Genomic DNA, 15,500 nt, shown 5'->3' with positions numbered 1-15,500 from the left:
TTGTCTGTTACTGAGTTTTCTTATGAAAATAAAGTCCAATCAGTAGAGAACTGCAAAATTCGCGGATTCATTCGGTGATAGGCTAGAATTCAAACACATATACCTCTTAGATAAATTTGCTATTGGCTTACTGTTCATCTGTATGAATCTCAACCAATTATAAACCCTCAAACAAAGAAGGATCGAATCACAGACAAACCAGCTGAGACGACTTACAAGTCGGCAGCCAATGAACTTGCGTTATTTGCCCGAGTGTACAGGGGTATGTGGAGTCTATCCTGAAGGCCATCGAAACCGCGAATTTTTCAGGTCTCTACCAATCAGCAAGGGCGTATGTCCAAAATAAAATCTTAATAAAACTTTCCCATTGAAAGAAACATTCAAATCATATGCCAACAGAAGTTAAAGTCAACACTAATACTAAAAATATGTAAAATAATATTCGTTTACAAAAAAAATTAAGCTGTCTGATGTTCATGTGCGGCTTGGAGTAGATTGGTTTTTGTTATCACTCTTTATTTTTTAGTTCTTAAGTGAGAAGGGGGAGCGTAAAAGGAGGGGGTAGGGGGGTGGTCGCCGCTTCCAAAAGATCGCCACTTGCTTCGGTATTCCTCGGTTTGCCGAAAGCACTTATATGAAAATGCTGAGGTGACTCTATAAGCGTTTTCAGATTCCTCCCGAAAACTATTTCCCTGCATTGTATTCGTTTTGTGTGCCCGCATCACACACAGCGCAAGAACCAGTAAAATAAAAAAGCGACAGAAAATAATACGATAAAGTGTTCCATTACAAAGAAAGTAATTTTCTGTACTTTTACAAAAGGTTCCTTTGGAAACCAGTTGCAAAGAAATAGTTATTAATACTACAAGAAAGATATTGTGACTTTATACAACACATTGCTACGGATGTATTTGCATATATACCCCTATCTAGGTGGTAATGGAGAAATAAGTCCCTGCAACTTGATTTTTCAATTATTTAGCTTTAGTTTGGAATACGTTTTTTCGAGATATTACTGAGTATATCTTACGAGAATTGGAGCATTATTTTATATCTTAATTGGTGTTTCATTCAAGCTTAATATATTTTTTAAACCAAGGAAAAGATAATAAAATATTCAACAATTTGACTTTATTTTGTTTTATCATGTGCGCAGTTAATACTGGAAAGCTAAACAGGAAACGGTTTATAAGTAACTCTAACTGTTGGAGGTACTGGGTCAGCACAATAACCTTACTAAAACTAAGTGTTTTTAGTTTGTTTTCGTTTAAATTCACAAATTTACAAATATATGTAATTATAAACGAATATTTCTGTTCCATTTTCTCTCTCTCTCTCTCTATATATATATATATATATATAGACACACACACACACACACACACAAGAATTGCTCGTTTAAAGATATTAAAGCAGTTAGTTGCTCCCAATTAAAAAAAATGGTATTATTACTCGCAAATAGATGTCAGGAAGAGTCATATATGTTTAAGTTGATTATCGTTAAAGTTGATTATTGAAAACACGGATATAACGACATTTTATAAAAAAAATTAATCCTAGCTAGATCGATTTATCGCCCCCGAAACCCCCTGCATGCTAAATTTCATGAAAATCGTTGGAGCCGTTTCCGAGATTCAGATTATATATATATATATATATATATATATATATATATATGCACACACACACACATAAGAATTGCTCGTTTGAAGATATAATAATAATAAATATATATTGTACTGATTAGTTTATTTTCGGTGGTGTTGCGCTGATTTATGTGGATTATTTTCAAATAAAATGGTTATCTGTAAAGTCGGTTTACCGGCGATAGTTTAACGTGACAACGTAAAAAAAACATTGATGAAATGATTGCATACCTTTATGAATAAAATTGTATAATTTTTATTGAATTGTCAAGATTTTGTATGGATACAAAGAAGGAGTGAAATTAAATCTACAATTTAATTCATAAATTTGCTTTTATTGGCACTCATTAATTCAAATATGTTTATTACTTTAACGAAGAAATTATTTTAACTATAACTTTTATACATGTTTGCTATTTAACTTCTTGCAATCTGTGTTATTCTGTTAAGGATAGGACGATGATAGGAAAAGTAGGAAAGGAATGGGAGTGTTTCAAGTTGAATGTGCCTCGAAAAAGTCAAATCGATGGTCGTTCCAATCGAGTGGAAGAGAGATAGATGCGACGCAAGCGTACAATTAGCGTAACGGGACAATGTGCGTAATGGGACAATGAGCGTAACTGGACAATGAGTCATCCTTTTTCGTTCGTGCAGCCGGCGGCGGCGTTCATCACATCATCCTCTTCATAACGTGTAACGACATAACTGTCGACGTGTAACTAAAACAAAATCAAATAAAACACGCTCTCCCCTCCTCCGCCGCGCCTCGACGCCTCTCCAGAGCGTGGAGCGTGGAGCGTGGAGCCTAGTTCCTCCGGAGAGAGCCGCGCCGGAACTGATGAGGTTTATATCCCGCCTTCTCGAGGCGGGACACTGCTGGAGTGGGGGGGGGGAGGGGGTGGAAGGATGAAGAGGATTTCCTTAGCGGGAGCCGCAGAATTTAGGGGGGCTTTCTTCTTCTCCCTTTGTCCCTCCCTACCTACCCTTCCTTCGGGTAACCCCGCGAGATCCCGAGGGAATATTTATTTATTCCTTGTTCCCGCGGCTGGCCCCAGGAGGTGTGTTCCTCCAGGCGCGCGGGGATCATGGAGCCGCGGGTCCCCGGCCGATGAAGAGGTCCGGGGACAGCCGTTCACGTCGCCCGTGACGACCGCTAGAGGCGGTCACCCGGGTCCTTGCCGTGCGACGGCTCTGCACCGCACAGGGGCGTGGCTGTGTCGCGGACACGGCCGTAAGTTGCACGCGAACACGTGCGCGCACGTGGCAGCTAATATTTCATGGCCGTAGGGGCAGGCATCTGTCGCGAAAATATCTGGACACATATTAGACTGCAACAAGATGTACCCGCGCCAACAGTTTCTTCCTTGTGATCGGCGGCCGTCTGCGGGAGAAGTCGATGCCTAGAGACCGGAAATATTCGCGGATTCATTCGGCGATAGGCTAGAAGTAAAAAAATATATATATATATATAATATGATTTTGATATTGCTTGTTCATCTGTACGAATCTGAACCAAATATAAACCCTCAACCAAAGAAGGATCGAATCACAGACAAACCAGCTGAGACGACTCGCAAGTCAGTAGCCAATGAACTGGGCGTTATTTTCCCGAGTGTACAGGGGAATGTGCGGTCCATCCTGAAGGCCATTGAAACCACGAAATTTTTCCGGTCCCTATCGATGCCTTGTTTTACCGAGCCACTCGGGATGAGTTTGCTTCCGCACTGGATCACTGTGATTGGTGTTGTAACAATCGAAATGAAACTCACCCGATCACGGTATACGGACTATGCTGCAGTGTTTTAGCGTTCAGCTAGCCTTTGTTTCTTTTCGCGAAATATGCATGGACCTGTTCATGGGGTATGGAACCTTGAAAAAAAAATTATTTTTTTTTTACGTTTGTGGTGTACGTGTTAGAGGCAGCCCGACTGTGAATCAGGCGGGAGTTTTTGGCTCCGCCAAGCAGTTTTGTATAATTTTAAGACCCAGAGCCAGCCCCCCCCCCCCCCCCCCCCCAATTGTCATGTCGCGGCGATCGGGGTCTCGCCCAGATTTCTGTGGCTCGAGATAAGTTTGATAGGTACCCTGAGAGAAGACGTTATATACCGGCGATCGAGGTTTTTAAAGAAAATTTAACAAAATTAATTAATAAAATCGTTGAATAAAAAAACATTCTTCCAACTTGGATCATAACGTCACGTAATTATTATCCAAAAAAAATTTAGAATAAATTTAAAATTATATAAGAAAATTATTTAATTTTTAATAAATTTTTAATTACCTATATAACATACTTAGTCATTAATTCTTTAGTTCGAGCGACAAAATAAAATTTTTGAAAGACCCTTCCTCCAGGGAAGCCACTGACAGACTGACCTAACACCACTAATGCCAATGTATATATCACCAGCTAGTATGACGTCACGTCTGCCATCTTGTTTTCGTGTGCTGGAGGCCGCCATATTGCTTTTCGTCTATGGAGGCTGCCATCTAGTTTTCGTCTACTAGAGGCCGCCTTCTTTTTTAGTTTGCTAGAGTGGCAGAAGTAGCAGCCTTGCCTGTCTACTGGTTCTCGGGATACTTCAATTTTTTTCACTATATACAAAATATAAAATACCCTATTTCATGTATGTTATAACCATGGTTTTTTTGACATCCTATATATTCACTGTAACTATTTTACACTAATGTTGTATACATGAAATCAATAGATTTTGACGAGTGCTGACGATTGAAATTCAAATGAATGTCGTAGTTTCTCCGAGTCAAAAGTTATACTAAATGGAAATCTTGAAACGCAAACAAATGACCTCAAAATGGCGGCGCTTCCCCCTCCATCGCGTTCGATGCGTCACAGTCCTCACTTAGCGTAACGAATTATTCGATCCTTTAGCTATCCAGTGGTGTAATTAAATTTTTGGAATGAGATTATAGATATTTAGCTGCAACACCAAACTGTATCCCCCGAATTTGTTATCATTCGTTTTTTTTTTAAATTGCCTCCCACTATGGAAGCAATTTTAAAGACGTATTCACGTCAAAAACTTCTGTACTCTTACAAAAGATGCCTTTGGAAACAAGTTGCAAAAAAAATTGTTTGTAATACTACAATGTAACTTTGAATAAAACATGGCTATGGTTATTCTCGCAAACGTGAAATACGTTTTTCAAGAGAATACTGATTTTTTTTCTTACGGAAATTGGCGCAAAAATTTTATATTTTAGTTGATGTTTCGTTCAAGTGTAATTTTTTTAAAACCACGTAGAAGAGAAGCGAATGTTCATCAATTCGTCTTCGGTTTTTTTTATTACGGTTATTTAATGTGCGTAGTTAATACTGGAAAGCTATTTGGGGAACGGTTTATTGCATGTACTGGTACCCTGTAATACAAACGTACCAATTTTCTATAATTTACTCGAATATTTCTGTTCCAACTGTGGTGCTAAATTTTTTTGGGTTCAATATTTTTGTGCTGTCATCATTTGTGGGTTTTTTTTCGTTCTCTTGGTCCATTTTACTTTGTTTTTTCTTTGTTTGTTGACCATATTCCTGTTTTGGAATATTATGTGATGTTTATATCCTGTTGATATTAGCAATTTTTTTACTTTGTGGCGGTACATCGCGAAGAAATCTACCGCACCACGCCAACCATGCGGCTATCAGCACCGGCTGTCCCGTCGGTGTTTGTACACCCCTGGGCCAGAATGCAGCGCACCCTCCAGGCGTCCCGTTAGCCGGGATGCCAAAGGGATTATCACCTCTCCTCTATTTGGGCTAGCAGGCTGGCGAGGAGGAAAGGAGAGACAGTTCCAGTCTGTCTCTTAGCACGAGTAGGCTGTTGTGCACTGTACACAGATGTAAATTTTCTAGCGCACTCTACGGCGCAAATAAATAGCGTGCATCAGTAGACCTATCTGTTTATTTTAGTATGACCTACCTGCCCCTCCCGAAAAATCAGTAGCCTCGCGGCTACAGTGGTGACCCAAACGTGATAGGGGCAAGGCTAGAATGCGTTCCGAAATAAGTGTCACGCGATATTCATGTTTTGCGTAATATAAGCAACCTGTCGCACCGCACGTTACGCGCGTCGCACGTCGCCCGCAAGACACATCGCTCGCGCCGTCCGTCATCCGCGTTGCACGTCATCCGCGTTGCACGTCACCCGCGACGCACGTCATACGCGTCGTACATCACCCGCGCCGCAAGTCATCCGCGCCGCGTGTCGTCCGCGCCGCATGTCATCCACGCCGCACATCACCCGCGCCGCTCGACATCCGCACTGCCGCGGAAGTATCGGAAATGAACGAGTTCTGTGACACTTCCAGCACAAACTTCGGACTTCCGAGACTCGTTGTGACATGCAAGTAGGAGTCATGTTGATGTTCGGCGACACAGTCCAAGCTGTTGCATCGTGCTCCAGCACCTAATCGCACCTCTTTTTTTTAGTGTCATTATCACTCTATAACACTTCCGCGGTTATGGCTGAACCCCCATCATCAACCGTCTCCATCGAGCGTGTTGCAGTACGCATTCCACTCTTCTGGGCTCCAAACCCGGAAATGTGGTTCGTTTAAGTGGATTACCATTTTGCCCTAGCAGGTGTCAAATCCGACGAAACCAAATTCAACTATATGGCAGGTCATTTGGACTGTAAATACGCGATCGAAGTGCGCGATATACTTGTCCATCCCCCGACTGAGGACAAGTATGGCCGACTCAAATCAGAACTTATAGAGAGGTTAAGTGCGTCACAGGAACGGAAGACGAAACAACTACTGGAACACAAGGTAGTCGGTGACCGAAGGCCTTCGCAGTTTCTACGGCACCTCCGCAGTTTGGCAGGAACAGTTGTTCCAGATGACCTTCTGAAGTCATTGTGGCTGGGTCGTTTACCACCATCAACGCAAGCGATCTTGGCGACACAGACAAATTCTTCGTTAGACTCATTAGCCGAGCTTGCAGACGCCATCGCGGATACAAATCCGAGACCACAGATGGCAGAAGCAGTCTCACTGGAATCCATGTTCGAGAAAATGTCAATCCTCTCATGACTGCCAAAATAGGAGAGATGGCCACGACACTGCGACAGGAGATCGCAGCTGTAGCATCCCCTACTCGTCTTGGCCAGCACGACAGTCGCCGCGACCGCTCCCCATCTACATCACGCCAGAAATGTTCCCGCATCAGGAGCTTGCAGGGGATCTGCTGATACCATCGTTGCTTTGGCGATGGGGCGCGAAAGTGTGTTCAGCCCTGCGAATACAGCTCGGGAAACATGAAGGGGACTCGCTGATGGTGGCCAGTGATCCAACCCCGACTTCAGGCAGCCGCCTCTTCATCTCGGACAAGGACACAAAGGTACAGTTTTTGGTTGACACGGGTGCTGACATTTGTGTGTTTCCTTGCGCTAGACTGCCTGGAAGGCGGCCCAAGTCTAATTATGTCTTGTTCGCAGCCAATGGCTCAAATTTTTCGACTTATGGCTTCCTCACCCTAACTTTAAACTTAGGACTCAGGCGTGATTTTGTCTGGCGTTTTGTGGTGGCCGATGTTACCAAACCAATCATCGGTGCTGATTTCCTCCACCATTACGGCCTGTTGGTAGACATTCGGAATCAGTGCCTAGTAGACAGTACCACATATCTTGCCTCTGTCTGCCACAAGGCTACAAGTGACATCAGTAGTATCAGGACTCTGCCTCAGTCATCTCACTACCTTGAACTCCTCCAAAAGTATGTATGTCTTACCCACCCATCTGGTACACCACATCTTGTCCAACTTTCTGCAGTACACCATATCCGCACTACAGCTGGGCAGCCTGTGTTCAGCAAACCACGTCGTTTGGCACCGGACAAACTCACGATTGCAAAGAGGGAGTTTGAATCAATGCTCAAACTTAGCACTGCTCGCCCTTCTGACAGCTCCTGGTATTCACCTCTGCACATGGTACCCAAAAAAGGGGAGGAATGGAGGCCATGTGGGGACTATTGGTTGCTCAATGCACGCACAATTCCAGACAGATATCCGATTCCCCACATACAAGACTTCTCTCACACTCTTTGCGGAAAAACAATCTTATCAACTATTGACCTTGTGAGGGCCTACAGTCAAGTCCCAGTTGCACCAGCTAATATTCCAAAAACTGCCATTACAACTCCCTTTGGACTTTATGAATTCCCATTCATGTCTTTCAGCCTTCGTAATGCTGCTCAGACTTTTCAGAGCTTCATAGATGAAGTTCTCAGAGGACTTGAATTTTATGTCTCTTACCTTGATGATATCTTGGTAGCTTCCATCAATGAGGTAGAACATAGACAGCGCCTCGAGGAACTCTTCCCATGCCTTGCTCAGTATGGGCTACTTATTAACCCATCCAAGTGCATATTTGGCAAACCACAAGTGACATTCTTAGGACATAATATCTCAGCGGATGGGACCACACCCATCCCAGAGAAGGTTGATGCTATACTCCACTACAAAAAACCAGTTACGGCGAAGCAGCTATGCCAGTTTACAGGAATGCTATACTTCTACCGGCGCTTCATTCCCAAGGCTGCCCAGTTGCAGGCTCCCCTTCACGAACTTCTAAAGGGTGATGTGAAAGGCAAAGCCCTGTTAACATGGACACCTGACAGCGACAGTGCCTTTGAGAAGTGCAAAACTAGCCTTGCTGAAGCCACCCTGCTCGCCCATCCAAGTTCGTCCGCACCCTTAGCAATAATGGCAGATGCTTCAGGTTTTGCAATGGGAGCAGTTCTCCAACAGTTTGTACAAGGGTCCTGGCAGCCATTAGCATTCTTCTCCAAGAAATTCAACCCTTCTCAGTAAAAATATGGTGCCTATGATCGGGAGCTACTAGCTATTTATTTAAGGATCCATCAATTTCGCCATATGGTCGAAGGCAGACATTTCTCTGTTTTTACCGACCACAAGCCTCTCGTTTAGCCTTCCAGCAAAACCCCGACAAGTGCTCACCTCGGAGATCCCGACATCTTGATTTTATTAGCCAGTTCACCACAGACATTAGGCATATCACGGGGTCCCATAACATCGTTGCCGATGCCCTGTCTAGAGTGGATGCTGTCGCTGCAACCCTCGATTACCAAGCCCTTGCGGCCTCACAGGCTGAGGATGAAGAACTACAAAGGTTTCTACAACTAGATTCTGGCTTGCAGCTGCAAAAGATATGCTTGCCAGATTCCCCAACAGAAATCTACTGCGATGTCTCCAGACCAACACCACGACCCTTCGTCACAGCCCGATTTCGCCAGGATGCATTCAACTTGGTACACCAGCTGGCTCACCCAGGCATTAATGCATCTGTATGGTTGGTCACCCAAAGATTTGTATAGCCCTCTGTCAAATCGGACTGTCGAAGATGGGCCCGTGCCTGTCTATGCTGCCAGCGCTCCAAAATTTCTCGCCATGTTTCTTCCCCTGTTGGCTCCTTCATTCCACCATCCTCCCGCTTTGACCATGTTCACATCGACATTGTGGGACCCTTGCCTGTTTCACAAGGCTACCGTTATTGTGTGACCATCATAGACCGCTTCACCCGCTGGCCAGAGGTAGTTCCAGTGGAGAACATTGAGGCTAAAACCATAGCTCGAGCATTTTATGCCAACTGGGTTGTACGCTTTGTAACTCCCCTACAAATCACTACCGACCAAGGGCGCCAGTTCGAGTCCTGCCTTTTCAGGGACCTCAGTAACCTGATGGGAATGACTCGCTTTCGGACCACTGTATTTCATCCTGCCTCCAATGGCATGGTGGAGCGAATGCACAGACAGCTCAAGGCCGCCATACATTTCCATATTACAGAGCACTGGGTGGACATCTTACCCACCATACTCTTAGGCATCAGAGCAGCATGGCGCGAGGATCTCCGTGCTTCTGCAGCAGATTTGGTATATGGCCAACCACTACGCCTACCCGGCGAGTTTCTTGTCGCCCATCCTGATGCAAGACAACTGGAGGCCCCGGGCCATATCCAAGAGCTTCGGCAGAACTTTCGTGAACTCCGACCAGTTGGTGGCACAAGACACGATAAGCCGAGAACATTCATTTTCAAGGATCTTGCCACATCCACTGAGGTCTTTGTTCGCCACGATGGTCCAAAAGGGTGCTTGCAACCTCCTTATGAGGGACCTTTCCCTGTGGTTAGTCGCTCAGGAAAAGCTGCGACTATCCAAATGCATGGTAGGCAGGCTACTGTTTCCATCGATCGCCTCAAACCTGCATACACCATCCGTGACATCATTCTAGAGGACCACGACATACCATGTCCTGCTGCTGGGATGGCCGCTCCAACGAATCATCTGGATGTCAACATCGTGCCTCCTCAAACTGCCACACGTCGATTCGGCCGCCAAGTCCGCTTTCCTAACCGCCTCCAAGGTGGTTTCTCATAACTTGTGCGCAAGTCACTGGCAGGGGGGTACTGTGGCGGTACATCGCGAAGAAATCTACCGCACCACGCCAACCATGTGGCTATCAGCACCGGCTGTCCCGTCGGTGTTTGTACACCCCTGGGCCAGAATGCAGCGCGCACCCTCCAGGAGTCCCGTTAGCCCGGATGCCAAGGATATTATCACCCCTCCTCCGTGCGGGCTAGCAGGCTGGCGAGGAGGAAAGAAGAGACAGTTCCAGTCTGTCTCTTAGCACGAGTAGGCTGTTGTGCACTGTACACAGATGTAAATTTTCTAGCACACTCTACGGCACAAATAAATAGTGTGCATCAGTAGACCTATCTGTTTATTCTAGTATGGCCTACCTACCCCTCCTGAATAATCAGTAGCCTCGCAGCTACTTGCTTAATTTGTGGTTATTGTCTTTTTGGTATTTTTTAGTTTTCTTCAACAGAAATAGTGCTTAGCAATGGCGTATGTCCAAAAGATTACATCAAGTCTGTTCCATTCACAAAAATAAAAGACAGCCCATGAGGATCACCGCGTATGTCGGCGATAGAATCACCATCTAGTTGTCGCCTTGAAGGTTCTTCCAGCAACGGCTGTGACAAAAGGCTGGGACAATCCATCCCAGAACTATCGACGACTAGCACAACCAGCTATCCAGGTAGTTGACTGTGTCCTTAGCCCTAGGACTTTATCAGTTCTGCCGGGGCTTAGACTGATATAACACGTGATGAGTAGGGACACCTGTATTTCGCGAAATCATTTCGTGTCAAGGTATTTCACAAAATACTGTAGCTTTTCTTGTGTGGTTATTGGCTGAGGTCGGTGAGAGGTGTCGTCCCGCTCTTGACGGGGCCAATGAGAATGTGGTCACCGTACTGCTGCACCCTCACAATTTACCATGACTCTTAGAAAAAACTGTTTGTGTTTTGTGTTTTGTGAAATACCTTGACATGAAATAATCGCCAAATAAAGGTGTCCCTAGTGATGAGCCATGGAGAAAACTTTTCGAACGAGCGCTGGGTGGATGTAGTGGAAGCGACAGAGGCAAATTGCTGTACCGGTGCTGTGACGGGGAGTTCAAGAAGTTTGACGGGGAGATGGTGGAGATTGAAGAGATAGCGGAGATTGTGGAGATGGTGTACATAGACGGCGCAGAGAAGCGGTGGTGCGGGAGTGACGCGGCCTGTTCCAGGAGCTGGTGTCCAGCAACGCGAACCAGCGCAACTGGCGCGGCATCCTGATCGCGCTGCTGGTGATCGTGGTGGTGCTGGCGCTGATCGTGACCTCGGTGGTGCTGCTGACCCCGCCGGACGAGGGCCCGCGCGTCAAGGGCCGGCGCTTCAAGCTGCACGAGGTGCTGGGCGCCGACTTCGCGGCGCTGCGCCTCAACGGCAGCTGGGTGTCCGGTGAGCGGCGCACACTGCCTGTCGTCTTCTTAGCTTTAGATAGGGACCGAACAACTCGCGGGCTCAATGGCCTCCAGGATGAATTCCACAGTTCTACAGTACACACGGTCAAATGTCACCCACTCATTGGCTGCTGTCTCGTGAGACGTCCCAACGTAGCAGCCTGTGGTTCTTATTAAGCTATAGTCGGGCATTTCTCATTGGACCAGAGTAGAGACCGGAGAAATTCGCGGATTCATTCGGCGATAGGCTAGAAGTCAAATGCATATACCTTTTAGATGACTTTGCTATTGGCTTACTGTTCATCTGTACGAATCTCAACCAATTATAAACCTCCAACCAAAGAAGGATCGAATCACAGACAAACCAGCTGAGACGACTTACAAATCAGCAGCCAATGAACTGGCGTTATTTGCCCGAGTGTACGGGGGAATGTGCAGTCTATCCTAAAGGCCATTGAAACCGCGAATTTTTCGGGTCTGTAGCCCAGAGTCATCCAGGTGAGTTGTGAGCCAATAGCAGAGGCAGCACTGAGGTATACTTTTTGTATTTTAGCCTATCGCGAGATGAACTCACGAATTTTTCCAGTCTCTAGCTTTAGAGCAGGTTTTTCTTGGTTTTAACCAGGTTTTTAGGTTTAAAGAATTTTTTTTGTTAGACCAAGTTTTTATGTTTAAACCAGGATTTCTTAGGGTTAAAGCAGGTTTTTTAAGGTTTAAATACTTTTTTGTTTAATCCAGATTTGTTGGTTTAATCCTGGTTTTATAGGTTTGAAAAATTGTTTTGGTTTAAGCCTAGGTTTGAAGCCTTGTTTTTGGTTTAAGCCTGGTTTTCTTGGTTCAAAATTAGATTTTGTTTAAAGCAGGGATTTTTTTATACCAGGTATTTTAAGTGTAAACAGTTTTTTTAATGTTCAAAACAGGTTGTTTTTTTTTTTTTTTTAACTGGGTTTCTTGGTTTGAAGCATTTTTTTAAAGCCATGTTTTTGGATTAAACCAGAGTTTTTTTTTAATTTAACGCAGAGTTTTTTTTGTTTAAATCGGTTGTTTTTTTTCGTTTAAACCTGGTATTTTTGTTTGGATCAGGTTTTTTTGTTTTAAACCAGTTATTTTGGTTTAAACCAGGTTTTTTTGTTTAAACCAGGTATTTTAGATTTAAAAAGATTTTGGGTTTAAACTGGTGTTTTTTTAGTTTTATAACTTGGTTTAAATGTTGGTTATTTTGGTTCTCGGCATGTTCGAATGAAAGCCATACAACATACCGCTGTCTGCCACCCATGATGAACCAGAACAGTTATAACATCAAATAACTGAAGTCCAGGAAATCTGCACATCTGACTAGGACTTAACCACAGAAAGGGTATTTCCCCACAGGAAGAGTATTCTCCATGGAATAGGTGTTTCCCACAGAATAGAGGTTTACAGTACAGTCTGGTATTTCTGACAGAATAGAAATTAACTATATAATATTCTTAATTTTAAAGGAGTATTTAGTGGGTATGATTTAAAACATATTTCTATAGTTAAAATGATAAGTAGGGACATGAAACATTCACGTGTTAAGTGACCTCTAGGATAGACTCCACAGTCCTTTACGTAATCGGGAAAATGACACCTGTTCAATACGTCTCAACTAGGTTGTCCGTAATTCGGCACTTTCTTGGCTTAGGCTTTCCCATTGGCTTACAGTTACCCTGATAAAAATGTCGGCCAATCGTAGAAGCGGCACGAAAAGTATACCCGTTTGGATGTTAGCCTATTGCGAAATGAATCCGCGAATTTTTCCGGCACGTACTTATAAGAGTACTAGCTAATGCCCGTTGCAATGCCTGTCATTTTGTTTTGTAATTAATTTGAAGCAGGTACACATACACAAAGCATCTATCTCTGAGTTTCTATCTCTATATATATTATATACCTCTGTATATCCCTTTATCTGTTTCTATATGTTTCTAACTTTGTATATAAGTATAGGTATCCCTCTATATACCTATATCCACATATCTCTATACCTTTTGATCTGTAACTCTATATCAATGCAAATATTAAAAATTAATGTTTTACCCATCTATATTTGTATCTATATTTTTACCTGTCACAGGTGTGACCTAGGCACATAAAAAAACGCGCGTATTTGAAGGCGACGTTGTGTCTAAAAAATTTCAAAGCAATCGGTGAAGAACTTTCAGAGATTTAAGAGTTTGGACGAACATTGACATTTTCATTTATATAGATATTCGTCGTGGTTCATCAGATTTACAAATGTGTAGATTCTCGCGTGGCTGAGCGGGGCGCTTAATGACATCGCGATGGCAGAAAGACACTTCTCGGCCGCCTCATCAGTCATTCTTTCATCTCACCACACTTTCCTTCTACTCTGTTTTCCACTCGCCACTTTTAAAGTACTTTTTTTTCTCCCCCTCCTCCAATTGCTCTCATTACTTCATCCGTATCTCAATCGTTCCTGCAAAGTTTCTCTGTTATCTTCCCATGCTAAAAGCTCTCTAAATGCTTCTTTTCTTTTTAGTTTCAGAGCCGAACTCTACCCAAAGTCCTTAAGTGACAGCTCACCAAAGTTCACCGTCAATATAAATGGAAAGTTAGCTTGTAATGTTTTCCCGAAGTTTTTTTTTTAAAATCTTCGTTGTTAAGATAGTAAGAAGACATGTAATGGCTGTGGCAATCAGGACTTAGGTAAAGAATTGTCCTGTTTGAAAATGTCAGTGTAGATTGTAGCTCTGTGTGGAAATTGATGTGGCTAAACCTGTTGCGATGGAAACATATTTGATACGATATTTGACCACAATAAGACACAAGACTATCTTGAGGCACTGGTAGTTTAACTTCTTAATTGTAGTTAATAGTAGGAACACGATGAAAACCTGCGTTCAAAGAAGCTAGTAGTGGTAATAGCTTATGTCTGATTTACTAGTTGTTTTGATAAATATAAAATGTTAGCGCGGGATGTTATGGGTTTCTGAATGAAAAAAAGTAAATTTTAAATCAGGCTAGTACTTCGTTGAAGGAAAGGCCCGGAATGAGGAACTGGAGGGTGGAATTCTGTTCTTGAACTATGCCGCTGTGTGAGCCACCTGATTGGCTGAGACAGTGTTGCAGAAGTCCGGCTTGCGGTGGCGAAGTCTATCATTGACGTACAGACCGGTATACAGATCAATGTACAGACCGCTGTAATGATCGCTGTACAGATCGCTGCGTTGGTAAAAATCACGTGCAGGCAGAGTGGTCTACGTGATCTTTTAAAAAAAAAAAAAAAATTGGTTGGCTGTAAAGTCGGTTTACGGACGATAGTTTAACGTGACCACGTCATAACAAAACATTGATGAAATGATTGCATACTTTATGAATGAAATTGAATCATTTTAATTTTAATAATAAAAGAATAAATACTTGAAATTATACTAGTAATTAGATTTTTAAAATGCAAGAATAATTAACCTTTATTGCCGAAATTGTTGTTCTAATAAGCAATGAAAACCACATTAACTTTTCACTTCACTTAATAAACAGTCGAGTGGAAGAGATATAGATGCGGCGCAAGCGTACAATGAGCGTAACGGGACACAGCGTAACGGAACAATGTGTGTAACGGGACACAGCGTAACGGAACAATGTGCGTAACGGGACACTTTTTCGTGCTTGCAGCCGGCGTTCATCGATTGTTGTCACGTCAAAAAAAAATAAAGTTTTATTATGTCACGTCAGTTACATAACACAATAATATTTGCTTCAGTATTAAAAATTCTCGCAAAATTTTTGTTCATTTTTTAATATTTTTTTCCGCAGGATGAAATGTTTCCGCGCGTCCAGTTGACCGCAACAAAAAAATGAAACTTTGGTTAGGTCAATGACATTTCAAATACTGTTAACGGCACGAGCAAACGGCCGTTATTTGAAAACTACCGAGCATTGACTGGAAAATGCTGTGAATTTCGCCTCATGATGCTATAAGGGAAAGATTTCGGTATTTGATAAGTATATTATGATAATTAATTATTGGGTACCCAAAATAA

The 15,500-nt window shown here is 43.3% G+C and overlaps 1 protein-coding gene across 1 annotated transcript in view; it reads left to right on the top strand.

The window, feature by feature from the left end:
• The window catches only part of LOC134528588 (dipeptidyl aminopeptidase-like protein 6), a 226,063-nt gene that overhangs the window by 132,870 nt on the left and 77,693 nt on the right, over positions 1-15,500 (top strand). The window contains exon 2 of the mRNA XM_063362340.1: positions 11,257-11,470. Within this exon, the coding sequence (XP_063218410.1) occupies positions 11,257-11,470 (214 nt within the window). The remainder of the gene's footprint in view (positions 1-11,256; positions 11,471-15,500) is intronic.

This window comes from Bacillus rossius, chromosome 1 (genome assembly GCF_032445375.1).
Source record: "Bacillus rossius redtenbacheri isolate Brsri chromosome 1, Brsri_v3, whole genome shotgun sequence".
Classification (NCBI taxonomy): Eukaryota; Metazoa; Arthropoda; class Insecta; order Phasmatodea; family Bacillidae; genus Bacillus; species Bacillus rossius.
Note: the sequence above shows the minus strand (reverse complement) of the source record. Positions and strands in the feature narration are given on the sequence as shown.